The 13542-nt window shown below is 51.0% G+C and overlaps 1 protein-coding gene across 5 annotated transcripts in view; it reads left to right on the plus strand.

The window, feature by feature from the left end:
- ASTN2 (astrotactin 2) overlaps positions 1-13542 on the plus strand; it is an 886721-nt gene that overhangs the window by 704394 nt on the left and 168785 nt on the right. For all 5 annotated transcript variants that reach the window (XM_066256387.1, XM_066256389.1, XM_066256388.1 and 2 more), the window contains one exon: positions 1064-1329. In XM_066256387.1, the coding sequence (XP_066112484.1) occupies positions 1064-1329 (266 nt within the window). The remainder of the gene's footprint in view (positions 1-1063; positions 1330-13542) is intronic.

Below are 13542 nucleotides of genomic sequence, written 5' to 3' on the forward strand. Positions count from 1 at the left end.
CATCCTTAGCACCAGGCGAGGCACTGAAGAAGAGGCGGGGAGGGACAGGAGTGGGCGACATGGCCCCTGATCTCTAAGACCTCATCCTGTGGTAGGAGAGGTCCGCAGAAAACGGGATGAGACAGTGAGCTCTAACAAGACAAAGTCCGATGAGTGGAAATACTTCTTCAGAGAAGGAGGACTGGGGCGAGGAGGAGAGGCTTCCTGAAGAGGGTCACCTTGGAATGGAGCCTTGATGGGTGGTAAAGATGCGGAGAGGCAGAGGGGTAAGTAGGACAGGGCGAGCAAAGGCACAGAGGTGGGAGGTGCTAGTTGTGCGGCTCAAAAGAGACGCACAGAATGGAGCATGCGTGACTCAGCCCTCAGTGTGCGTGTGAAGAATAAGACAGGAGAAGAGTCTGAACCAAGGGACAGATGAGCAGAGGAAGGTAGGAGGAATAATGTCTTTTCCAGACAGGTCTCCCTCCTTCTATCACATTCATCAATTGTTTCGGTATTATTGATTTCATTTTACAGAATTGATTACTACAGGCTCTTGGAGATTAAGAGATTCCCCCCCCACCCCCACGCCCAAGATTGCATTGATATTATCAAATATAATTGAGATTTAAACTGAAATGGACTTGCCTCGTAAGCTTGTATTTCCCCAGTTTACATGGGACTTCATGAAAAATATAGGACTGCAGAGAGTTCATAAAAGAGAGGTATAAATTCTGTAAATTGGTGGCAGACAGAAAGGAATTTCTGTTTGGGGAAAAACATCTTTGAATGGTAACATTTTGCAAGGTCCTTGAGAATGATGTCGTCCAGTCTACCATCTTTAAATATAGAGAAAGGGAGGCCCAGAGAGAACAAGGGGGCTGTTTAATGTAAATAGTAGAATAGGACTGCGCTTAGTCTCTGAACCCTCCGGCCCGTACTCTTCACAAAGCATCGTGAACACACCAGTCCACCATCTTTTCTCCCTTCCCAGTCGATACAGCTCCTTCCCACGCTGGACTCGGCGTGGGTCGGGAGTTGGACACTTTGAACAGTGCTGAGTGTCTGTCTCCCTCTCCTGCAGAGACCACGGAGCTGGGCAGCAAGAAGGAGCTCAAGTCCCTGCCCTTCATCACCTACCTCTCGGGGCTGCTGACGGCCCAGGCGCTCTCGGACGACCAGCTCATCTCAGGGGTGGAGATCCGCTGCGAGGAGAAAGGCCGCTGCCCGTCTACCTGCCACCTGTGCCGCCGACCGGGCAGGGAACAGCTCAGCCCCACGCCGGTGCTGCTGGAGATCAGCCGTGTGCTGCCGCTTTACACCCTCATCCCAGACAACGGCACCAAGGAGGTGAGCCCCCAACACAGCCACGGGGGTCACATGTCACATCCGAGTACCAGCCCTCCTACCCACCTCCTGCCCCGTGGGCCCTTCGTCTGGCGGGATTGCCGTCATTGCCGCCGTCGCTGTCGTCGTCATCCTCATCATCCTCATCATCCTCGTCATCGTGACTAGCGTTTACTGAAGTCTTAGCGTGTTCCCGTACATCTGTAGCCTGCTGACACTAGCTGCTATAACTGACAAACCCTCAAACCTCCATAGGGCTTTGGACTTTAGAGGTTAGTTCTTGTTTGTGCCGAGTCCCAAACAGATTTTTTTTTATTTTTTGATGGATAGCTTTACTCTGAGCAGTAAGTAGTTCAGGGCTCCAACCTCTGCCATCTTGTGCTCTATCAGCCTGATGTTTCCACAGTTGACGTGGATAGAGAAAGAACACGTGATTGCACGTGAGCAGTCTAAATGGGCCAGGGCTGAGAGAGTGGCGGACATGTTTCAGCTCCAGTCCCCTGGGCGGGGGCCCCTGTCTGCGGTGGCATAGGGCAGTCATTTCAGCTCCAGTCCCCTGAGCGGGGGCCCAGCCATGGCTCCCCCTGTCTGCGGTGGCATAGGGCAGTCATTTCAGCTCTAGTCCCCTCAGCGGGGGCCCAGCCATGGCGCCCCCTGTCTGCGGTGGCATAGGGCAGTCATCATTTCAGCTCCAGTCCCCTCGGCGGAGGCCCAGCCATGGCGCCCCCTGTCTGCGGTGGCATAGGGCAGTCATCGTCTCAGCTCCAGTCCCCTGGGCGGGGGCCCAGCCATGGCGCCCCCTGTCTGCGGTGGCATAGGGCAGACATCGCCCCCTGTCTGCGGTGGCATAGGGCAGACATCGCCCCCTGTCTGCGGTGGCATAGGGCAGACATCGCCCCCTGTCTGTGGTGGCATAGGGCAGTCATCGCCCCCTGTCTGTGGTGGCATAGGGCAGTCATCGCCCCCTGTCTGCGGTGGCATAGGGCAGACATCGCCCCCTGTCTGTGGTGGCATAGGGCAGTGGGTTTCCTTTGTGGCTCTAGGAGAAGACGGGGTTCTGATGAGAAGCTAGTAGGATCCGTCTCAGTTCTGTACTTGGAATATCTTATTTAAAGCATTCTTCAAACCTGTGTTTTTCTTATAAATATTGGGTGGATTCACATGGCATTGCAGGCATTAGACTGTCTTTTTATTTGTAACCATGGCAATTCCATATGGCTTATTTTAATGTCATACCTGCTTTACAAGTGAGGAAGTCTCGAAGATATTTAGTGATTTCCTGGAAGTCAGTTTGCTCCAGAGACAGCATGCCTAACTGGGAGATTAGAGCACCTCTGTGTGCCTCCCACCTCTCTCACTTTCAGTGACAGCGTGTCTGGGCTCAAGGGGACCAGAGGCATGGTGTAGCTCACTGGTTTACAAACTTGTGTTCACGACACATGTTTTCCAAATGCAGTCTTCAGGAACCCCAGTCCATAAAACCAAGAGTGGTGTTGCCACTCTTTCTGTGAGGAGGAGAAGGGTGGATAAAGCATTGCTACTTGGTCCCCACTTTTCTCTCTGCAGAGACATTCTGACAGCCCAGAACCTCCAAGGGAGACAAGGGGGCAGACCACTGACCCCGTCCCTAGGACACTGTGGGTTATGTACCCCTCTCGTAGCATCGCGCTGGGCTGAGCGAGGGTCAGAGGGTGGTAACAGACAGATCGGGTAAGGCCTCATAGAGGACCAAGAGGCAATGAGGATAACAGTGTCAGGTAGACAACCTCAGGCGAAAGGGACAGCATCTGTACAAAGACGGAAAGCAGTTCTCCAGGACTAAGTCTAAGGTGAGCGAGAGGAGCGGAGATGAGGCCAGAGGGTCCCTGAGGAGCCTGGTCAGGTGGGATATTGTAAGCTACCTCATGGAGTCTGGACCCTGTCTGGAGGGCTTTGGAACGCTGAAGATGCACGATCAGCAGGAGGCTGACGGGATTAGGTCTGTGTGGCGGAAGGAGCCCTCTGGAAGCCAGGTGACCCTCAGTGGCATGGAGTGAAGGTGTGGCATGTGTACGCAATGGGATCCTGTCCAACAGCCAGAATGAATGAGCTGAATGAACACAGTATCAAATGAAGAAAATAAATCCCAAAGATACATTTTTAAATAGCATGATATTTCTACTATTTTTACATTAAGAAAGATACATACGTATGCTCCCGATACAGGCGCAATAAACCATTTAAAAAATGGAATCAAGGCAACGATGACCGTAGGATTTAGGGTGATGGCGATCTTGAATCAGGGGAGGTGGGCTGATGTCACGAGGGAGCGTTCGTTACACTTCAATAATCACATCCCTAGCTGGCGTTTTGGGCGGTGGATCCGTGGGAGTCTGTCAGAGCACTAAAACCAGCTAACTGATGGACACGAACTGGATGCGACATGAAGTCTAGCCATGTGTGGTACAACAGTGCGCTTGAGTCATGGACCAAGAAGAACAAATACTTTTAATTCTGTGCATCAGAGCTCCCCAAAGTAACAACAGTAGAAAAGCCAAACATGCGCGTCTATCCACACCTCTGGCTTCAGGGTGAGAGTAGGTTGTATAAACGTAAGAGTGGATGCAGGGAGACCCATGGAGGCCGTGGAAGCTTCTAGAGAATACCAAGGTTGGTCCGACCAGCGTTGTGCCAGCGAGGTTGGAAAAAGCAGCACCTTGGTAGCTGTGCGGGGATAGCTCAGCCCTACACTGCACCTCGGTGGGAGTGGGTGAGCTCTCCCCGCTCAGCTGCCCAGGTGAGGGAGGCTGTTAATATTCCCAGGTCCTGCTCTGTGACCTTGCCCTAACGGCTACCCTCTGGGCCACTCTCCCTTCGTCTATAACCGTGGTAGTCGACCTGGTCCCTACCGCCCACTAGGGGGCACTCCAGCTTTCATGGAGGATGGTAGCGGAGCAACCCAAGTATAAATAAAAAGATAGATTTAACTATAGTAAGTTGTTTCATAAAGATTTATTCTGCCAAACTTAGAGAAAATCTGACATAAAGTACTTGGTAAGTAATTATTATTATTATATGCTTTAACTTGCTGTAACTCTGCTTTATAAATTTTATAAAGTAAAGTTACTTCCCTACTTTATAAATCACCATTACTGTGGAACCGGTGGATGGTTAGAAAATTTTACTACTAACAGAGATACAAAAGTGGGCGGTAGGTATAAAAAGGTTGACTGCCCCTGAACTATAATGTCAATCCTAGCTCACTCCTGGGACTTCTGTGATGTGTCCTTGGCACATGTGTGGTAGCAGATGTTCCTTTCTTCTTTGCTTTGGAGTCAGATTAACCCAGGTGTGAATTCTGCGCCTGCTTCCCTTAGCATCAGTACAATACTTAACTCTGGAAATTAAGGGAGGTATTCCTGCGGCCCGAGGGTGTGAAGGCGGCCACTAGATGTCACTGTTCTCCTTACAGGAGATCTGAAGCTCTGGGAGCACTAGTCACTGAGGCATTAATTCAGTGAGTATTTCTGAGCACCTACTGCGCCGGCCCCCCACCCAGGAACACGAGCACTGGCCGACTAGCGCCGGCCCCCCCACTCAGGAACACGAGCACTGGCCGACTAGCGCCGGCCCCCCACCCAGGAACAGGAGCCCTGGCCGACTAGCGCCGGCCCCCCACCCAGGAACAGGAGCACTGGCCGACTAGCGCCAGTCCCCCCCCCCCCCGCAACCAGGAACACGAGCACTGGCCGACTAGCGCCAGCCCCCCACCCAGGAACAGGAGCCCTGGCCGACTAGCGCCGGCCCCCCACCCAGGAACACGAGCCCTGGCCGACTAGTGCCGGCCCCCCACCCAGGAACACGAGCACTGGCCGACTAGCGCCGGCCCCCCACCCAGGAACATGAGCACTGGCCGACTAGCGCTGGCCCCCCGCCGCGGCTGCCGGTTCTTCGCCCCACGCTCCAACCCCGTGACAGGCCTGGGTGAAATCTCAGGGCGGCCTGGGGGCTGTGGCGTCCTAGGCATTTCCACGAGGCCGGGCTGTGGTGGGAGTGGGTAGGACAGCCCCACCGCGGGTCTGGCCGTGATTCCGGAGGAGAGACTGTGGCCGCTGAGGAGGCTGGTGTGATGAGAAGGCAGCTGCTCTCATTGTCTCCATTGTTTTTGTACCTCTTCCCAAACCCCATCACTCCTTCCCCCGGGGCCTGTCCATCTCCCTGCCTCTCTCTGCAGCGGGTGGCAGAGCCCATCTGCACAGACACAAGGGAGCCCGGACTCTGACACAGGGCTCTGTCACAGCAGGGCTGGGGCAAGTCCTCTTCGTTCTGGGCCTTTCTTTTCCTGCCTGGAAAATCCGCATAGAACGAGTGAGTTCCTTTCTAAGCAGCATCACATAGTGTAGGCTCCGCATCCCACCCAGCTTGCAGTGGAATCCCGCCTCCATCCCCTATTCACTGTCTGGTGCTGAGTGACCTCTCCAGACCTCAGTTTCCACATCTGTAAAACGGGAACTCCTGAACCCTACTTCATGGGAATCACATGAAATCATGAATGCATGGTCCCTGGCACAAAGTATGGAACGGCCCAACATTTTCTGTAGTGGTAAAAAATGCTATTTGTCTGAATTGGCCCCTTCCTTGTTCTGAGCTGCCTCTGGTACCTTCCCTTCTAGGCAGTGCTTGATATCTCTGCAGACGCCCAAAGTGCGAGGGACACGGCCTCTAAAACCTGTGTTCTGTGTGGGAGAAGTCGTTGGCTAACCCTGAAGGGCAGATCACAAATGATGGGAATTTAGGAGCATTGGTTCACTTCCTAAACAGTTCTGGACCTCATAGTCTGTAGGTAAGGAATACCCTAGGTGGGATTAACTCTGAATAAAATTCCTCCCTCCTCCTCCTGCTCTAGACCTTCCAATGCAGGATGGAACTGTTCTAGGTGAGAACTCCTGACTCCGTGAACTCTCTGAGGTTCTGAGTCAGTCAGCCCCTGAGTCCTGTTTTATGACACAGTCAGGAGTGTCAGACAGCGGGTATGACTTGCCTGAGGTTTGTGGGGCCATCCTGGTCTTGGATTCTGGACCAGGGCCTGGGAGTACTGCGATCGCCTCGGGACCATTGGACCCTAGCTCCTTTGGGGGTTGAGTGTCCCTTGGGTCCACTGCCATGAACGCATGGGAAAGGACCAGGGCCTTCTGCCCCAGCTGGGACAGAACCCAGCAGTCAGCTGCATGCTGTGGTTTTGAACAAGCAAAGCAGGAAAAAGTCTTTATGATGGAGATTTTGATTAATATGTAAATCTCCTTCCTTTACCTATTAAATGACCCATACAGAGCCCAAAGCCGCAAAGCTTGGCTAAACATCACGAGGAGTACTTACTGTACAAGACTGTGTGTGGCTGTGAATTTAGCTGTTGGGTGAAGAAAAGGAAGAGACCCCAAGTGTGGGGATCGGAACAGTGTCCTGGTGCGAAGCCGGGCCGAGCTGGGTTTGAATTCCATCGCTGCCCATCCGACTGTCTGAGTGACCTCACTTTCTCTCGGGTGTAAAAAGTAGGGAGTATTGTATCTACCCCTACTCATGTTGGGGTGAAGTGTTTTTTGGGGGGAGAACTAGAGAATTGGGACACCTGTGACACCGAGGCTCCATCCTTGATTTTTCTATGACGCTGGCTGTGAATGTTTCTGCTGCTCTGGTGTCTGTCTTTGTCTGTATGAGGAGAACCACAGTTTATCTTTACCCAGATTCCCCTCCGGCCTCGTGAGGAGGTCAGATCTACCTTCTACCCTGGAACTGAGAGACGTAGGTAGTTTGAGGTTTGGAAGAGGCATCCTGGGACCTGCAACTTCTTTTTGTCCTGAGATATTTCCAGTCTTACTCCTCACATTCACTTTGGGAGGAGGAAGGGAGGCCCACCTGGGACTCTCTCCCGACGCCACCGCGTTGATGAGGCGAGGGCACTGTTCGAACCACAGCCCGTTGGTTTCCCGGATCAGCCTCTTTACTGGACCGAGAGTAGAACCGAGACCGGGAGACGAAGCGTGACTTGCTCCAGGTCACGTAGCCACGTCTGAATTTGAGGGGGTCAGGCGTGACCTCTGACCTGGGAAATGCCCTCTCTCGGAGGCTCAGTCTCCTGGTTGGTGACAAGGGTGGTGCTAACCTCCCCACCGGGCTCTCCTGTAGGAAAATGAGGAGGCCACCGGCTGTTGTTTTGAAGACTGAACAATGCTGTCTAGAGCATTGCTGTACAATGCTTTTCTAGCACATGGGTCCCCTGCTTTCTGATCATATGAGGCAGAGGGCTGGAAACTTTTTGGCAGAGAGAGCCAAGAATGCCACATATTTTAAAATGTAATTCCATGAGAGCCATACAACGACCCGTGTACCTTACGCATTATCCAATAAAAATTTGGTATTGTCCCGGAGGACAGCTGTGATTGGCTCCAGCCACCCGCAACCATGAACGTGAGCGGTAGGAAATGAATGGATTGTAATACATGAGAATGTTTTATATTTTTAACGTTATTATTTTTTTTTTAAAGATTAGTCTGCGAGCCAGATGCAGCCATCAAAAGAGCCACATCTGGCTCACAAGCCATAGGTTCCTGACCCCTGATGTGAGGTGTTTCTTTTTCTCTTTTCTTCTTTTTGTTCTGCCCAAGGGAGAGTCACGTGTGATTTCGGTCTTGTTGGCGTCATCTGAACTCCCAGCAGCTACTCCCTCTCTGCCCTTCTTGGCCCAGACTGAGGAGCAAATTCCAAATGACTGTTCTTTGAAAAGGAATGAATAGCCAAGAGTGTATTCCTCCCCCACACCCCATTATGACCACCACCACCACTGCCGTTGTCACTACTGCCCTCACCATCACCACCACCACCTTGCATCGGATACTTAGAGTGTGCCAGGTGCGATGCTAGGAGCCGCCATCCAGAGGGACCACAACATCCATTGGGCCTTCAAGGAGCCCATAGTTGGGTGGACGAGGCAGAAAAGCCACAAAAGTAACTCTGATTACTTGCATATGCTAGGTTAATGCATGACTTATCTTTAGACAATACAATAAGCATTCCAACCATGTGAGAAAAGAGGGAACAAGAAACCCCAAAAGGGAGAACCTGGACAGGAATCTTGGGGCAGGGAAGGCGGATGTGGGCGGAGAGGGGAATGGCTGGGGGCAGGCCTGCCGATGGCGAAGAGAGTACTCTCCATCAGATATGTATTGTATTATCCGCCAAGAACGGTGCCAAGGGCTTTGCTGCTTTATCTTACTTAATCATTTGGCATCGCATGGGGGAAGTACTGTTACCATCCCTGAGTAAACAGATGAGGGAGACCGAGGCTCGGAGAAGTTGAACCCAGGTCTGTAAAATTCCAAAGCTAGTGGAGGCCGGTGTTGGGCACTAGCCTTCCTCCTGTCTCTATAAACACAGTGTTCAAGACGGAGACATGCTCATCTCTTTTCCTGTCCTCTGAGGCTCCTTTCCCGCCACAGGGGCAGTGCCAAGTGGTGGCCACACGGGACAGCATGACACGCAGAGTCAAAGTGTTGACTGCCCAAGTCCTTTACCAAAAAATGTTTGACAAACTTTGGTCTAGACTAAGGCGTATTCGCAAAGGGGCAAGATAATTATGTCAAATACTATGTGCCAAACATGTAGAAGACTAAAACCCCAGTTATTTTAAATGTGTTATTAAATACACTGCTCATAAACATATGAGGGGGTATTTCAAAATGAATGTGAAGTGATAAAATATCCCCTACTTTTCGTGAGCAGTATATATTAGGGTGGCATAGGTTAATCACATTGTATACATTTCAGGCGTGCAACTTTATAACGCACTGTCTGTGCGCTCCATTGTGCGCTCACCACCTGAAGTCTAGTCTCCTGTCACCTTGTATTGGCCTCCTTGACCGTCTCTTCCAGACCCCCACCCCCACCCCCACCCCCCACCATCTTTCCCCTCTGATGACCATTCTCTCATCTGGATCTATGAGTTTGTTTTCTTTTGGCTTGTTCCTTTTTGTTTTACATCCCACCTATGAGTGAAATACACAGAAAAACCCAACTGTGACAGAGTGCCAACTGCCCGCCTGGCATTTGCAAGTGCCCTCTGAGTACTAACATGTGTCCTCCCCTCCTGTCCTGCTGCCACGCATTTGAAGTATGTGCCCCGTTATACCTGTCTCACAAACTCGAAAGCAAAAACCGGAGGCTTGAGAGAGAGATAGGGACTTGACCTGAGCTCACGCAGCTCGTGACCTGTGAGGCTGGAAGCCAGGCTGAGATGTCTGTGTCTGAAGTCACTCTGGTGATAGGTCCCAGGGACTGGGGAGAGGGAAACCGGAAAAGACATGTGCAGGAGACTGAGCGGTGGGCCAGGCTGAAGGCTGTGCTGAAGCGTGTGGGGACCGTGTTAAACACAAGGAGCCCTGCAAGATTTGGGGTCAAGAGAAAGACATGGTTTGATGTGAGTTTTGGGCTAATAACGGCAGCTACAACGGAAGGGGGGAATTACAGGGACCCGGCTGCTTTATGGTGTAAATCTCCCTTGGTATTGTGGGCCACTTCCTCATCATCCCCGGTGCCGTTGTGAGAAGGAGGTGAACTGGTCAGGAACCAGACTATCAGGCAGTCCTTGGCGAGAGGGAAGATCAAAGCAGGGGAGGGGGAAATAATCCACACGTTACTCAACATGCTCATGGTCAATTACAAGTGAGGAACTTAACGCTTGGCTCGCCTACTTGCAGAACTGGAGACTGCGGCTATTTCGTGAGACCAGAAGCCTACCAGATTCAGAAAGATATACAAGACAGACAGACTTAGCAAATGCAGACAGTTTTGCAGGTTAGAGATTAGAGCATTTATGGTCGTTGACCACCCCTCCCCCGCCCCACCACATGGGACATTGACTTCTGTTAGCACATGTAGTAAGAAAAGAGGACACAGAATGTCTTTCCCATGTAACAACCATTTACAGAGCCCTTCAGCTTTACCAGGAGCCCGGCTCCAGCTCTTTATGTACTTAGGTCTCTGAATCTTCTCCTCAATTATGCTTGGTGGGTTCCAGCATCATCTTTCTTTTCCCGTTAGGGAAACTGAGGCACAGAGAAGTTTGATCCTTTGGCCCCAGGGTCCTACAGATAGGAACTGGGGGAGCCAACGTCTGATCTGGACTCCTGAGTTTTGTTTCCGTTTGGTACTCTCTCTCTCTCTACTGCTCCCTCCCTTCAACTCTTTAAATGAAGTGTGCTAAGTGGAAGTCTAATGTGTACTGTTGACCCTATCACTGCCTTATAGTACCTTCCCCGTCTGCTGTCTTCACGTCTTTATTTAATGGCCACACTTTTTGAAAAAGTTGACTTTTTCTTCTCTCTGTACCAATTCACCCCCATTCACTCCAGGGTCGAGTCCCTCCATCCAATGGAAATATCGTGGTTCCTTCTCGTTTGTCATATATGACTTTCCCTATCTTTGGTAGTATTTTTTTTTAAATCTCAGTTCTTGGAATCCTGAAAGCCCTAAGATATCTTCGATACCTCTCACTTCTTCCTGTCTGCACCCAAACCCCCAACACTATATAATCCATTAACAACAAATTCTGTAGATTTTTTTCTTTCTGAAGAGTCGTTCAAATATGTTCACTTTTACCCCAGGTGGTCCAAGCCTTGCCTGGACTATTGTTGTAGCCTCCTGACTGGCTAACAGTGAGCCTTGCCCCCTCTAATCCAGTCTTTTCCTTTTAGCCAGAGTGATATTTTCAAAACTAAAACTTACATCACTTCCCTGATGAAAATCCTTAACTGGCCTCCAGTTGCTCCCAGGATAAAGACCAAGGTGTTTGCAATGCCCTACAAGGGGCTACTTGGCCTGGCCCTTCCAACTCCTTAAAACACATCCTGTATACCTCTGCCCCTCCTGGCTTTCTGTGCTTTAGTCACAGTGGTCGTCCAGTTTCTGGAAGATACCGGAACAGTGTCTGTTGTCATTCCAAAGAGCCCTTGCACATGCTGTTCCCTCTACTTGAAACGGGGTCCACTGTCCCACTTACTTCAGTCCTCTGAGTTCACTGCTACGTGCCCACCCGGATGCCTTGCCGAGACGTCTAGATGTGGGAAGACCCCCCTGTTTGCTTGTTAACTATTCGCTTGAATGTTTTTTATCTTTCTTCCATAGCAGTTACCGTAATTCTCAATTATGCTTTTATGTTGTGTAATTGGTTGATTAATGTCTGACTCCTCTGTCTCCTCCTCCACATTTTGCTGTTTTCATTAACGATGACAGCAGGGCCAGCAAGGAAGAAAAGGCAGGTAAACTCAAGAGCGCAGGTCGTAGACAGGCACCTAGTAAACCCTCACCTCCTGGACCCCTTTCTGCCTCTCCTGGCAAAGGCCATGGAGCCTGTGTTTGAACGTTCGCACTAATACCTTGCTCAGCGGCCCCCTAAAGCATCCTGGTTTTCTCCCTTTTAGAAGGGAGTCTATGACTCCCTTATATGGAAGTCTATGACTTCCTTATATGGAGTCATAATATTTTTGTACTCCTTAGGGGACAGACTCCACTGGACCAGGGTCTGTCCAACCGTTCGTTCAGCATTTTGACCAACAGCTTTAGTCCGGTGCCTGATGGATAGCAGACATTCCAGAAATAGATCTTTGAGAGTAAATGAATGGATGAGTGGAAGCCGGACGAGTTAGTTACCCCCTTGCCCTGGTCGGCTTCTAGGTTGCTTTCGCGTACACTGGCTCCCTCCATCGTCTCAATAAGCCCGGGAAGGTTTCAGTGTGTGTCTTCACTTTACAGATAAGGAAACTGAAGCTCCAGAAGCGTAGCTACCACCCTCCGCAACCCCACAGGGCTAACAACTCTCAGAGCGAGGCCTGGAATCCCTTTCCCAGCTGTCCCATGACCGACCACTCATTTGTCACCCAGCCACCATTTATCTGAGGGTGTCCCGCAAAGACGGCCCCGGGCTTCCAGGAACAGGGTGAGCTGCAGGCCCCATCCCAGCTGGAGCACAGCCCCGCTCACGGGGGTGGGGGTGTTTCTTGGGTCATTAGGCAACATCAGTCAGCGGCGATGCTGAAGGCCCAGGGAGAATTCGCAAACAATCCAGCTCTCTCTCTGTCCTTTTTCTCTCCCATCTGAGGAGAAAAAGAAGCCATTCCAGATGTGCCTCCCAGTTCACCGGACGGAGGCAGCGAGACCAGCAGGGGTCCGTCCCCGTGACCCAGCCGGTCAGTCCCTGCAGAGCCTGCCCTGCTCTCGCTCGGCAGAGACGCGTCATTCCTAGCCTTTCTGAGCGGAATGGTTCCAGGTCACAAATTCAAGAGACATCCTCGAGGAATATGGCTTCTCCCTGGACTGTGTGTTTCTCTTCCTTTTTTGTTTTGCTTTATCTCCAGATTTTCCCATTTGGGGGGAGCCGTTTCTATCCCTGGTTCTTCTGCTGTGTAGAAGACCCCAAAACTACTAAGTGTAGGAAAGTATAAAATACATGAAGGTAGAGAAAATAATGGGGTGACCTCCACCGTGATCAACCCAGGCCACGATTGTGTCAACTTCTCTCACCTCAGACATTATGTAATTCTATGCGTAAATGTGAAAGTTTGTATTTCTGGAAGAGAAGAACTCAAAAATGTCCTCAGTACCTCTTCCATGTTCTCCAAATTAACAGTTCTTCTATACTGTGCTTTGTAAGAGCCTCTGCTGTTAGCTCCCAACTAACACCTTGCTCAGTGACGCCCCGGCAGCCTGTGCTCTCGCTGTTCGAGCGCCCTCCTTCTCTCCGGAGTCGGATGTTTTCCTATCCATCTCCTGTTCCTTCTGTGTCTAGTGCTGTCCATTCGCACTATCCTGCAATCACCTCACCTATGGACTCACCAGCAGAGCCCGTGTTTTGGAATCCGAGAAACGGGGGTTCAAATATCAGCTTTGCCGCAAAATTTTCTGTGTGCTTTCGGGCACATTTGCTTAAAATTTTCGGTTTCTGTTTTCTCATCTGAAAAAAATGGGATTCATAACGTCTACCCCTTGGAGTTGTTTCATAGATTTAACTAAGACAGTCCATGGCAGGTGCTTAGTGACAGTGCTTGGCACGTAGAGGCGGCTCAGAAACGTCAGGCCTCTCTCCTTGTTCTTGGGGACAGTCTTTCAGGAACTGGAAGACACGTGAGGTCTCGGGTGGACTTTTCTTCCAGTAAACATCCCCCACTTCCTTCAGGAGGTTTTCATCTC

The sequence above is a fragment of the Saccopteryx bilineata genome, chromosome 2, assembly GCF_036850765.1.
Source record: "Saccopteryx bilineata isolate mSacBil1 chromosome 2, mSacBil1_pri_phased_curated, whole genome shotgun sequence".
Taxonomy (NCBI): Eukaryota; Metazoa; Chordata; class Mammalia; order Chiroptera; family Emballonuridae; genus Saccopteryx; species Saccopteryx bilineata.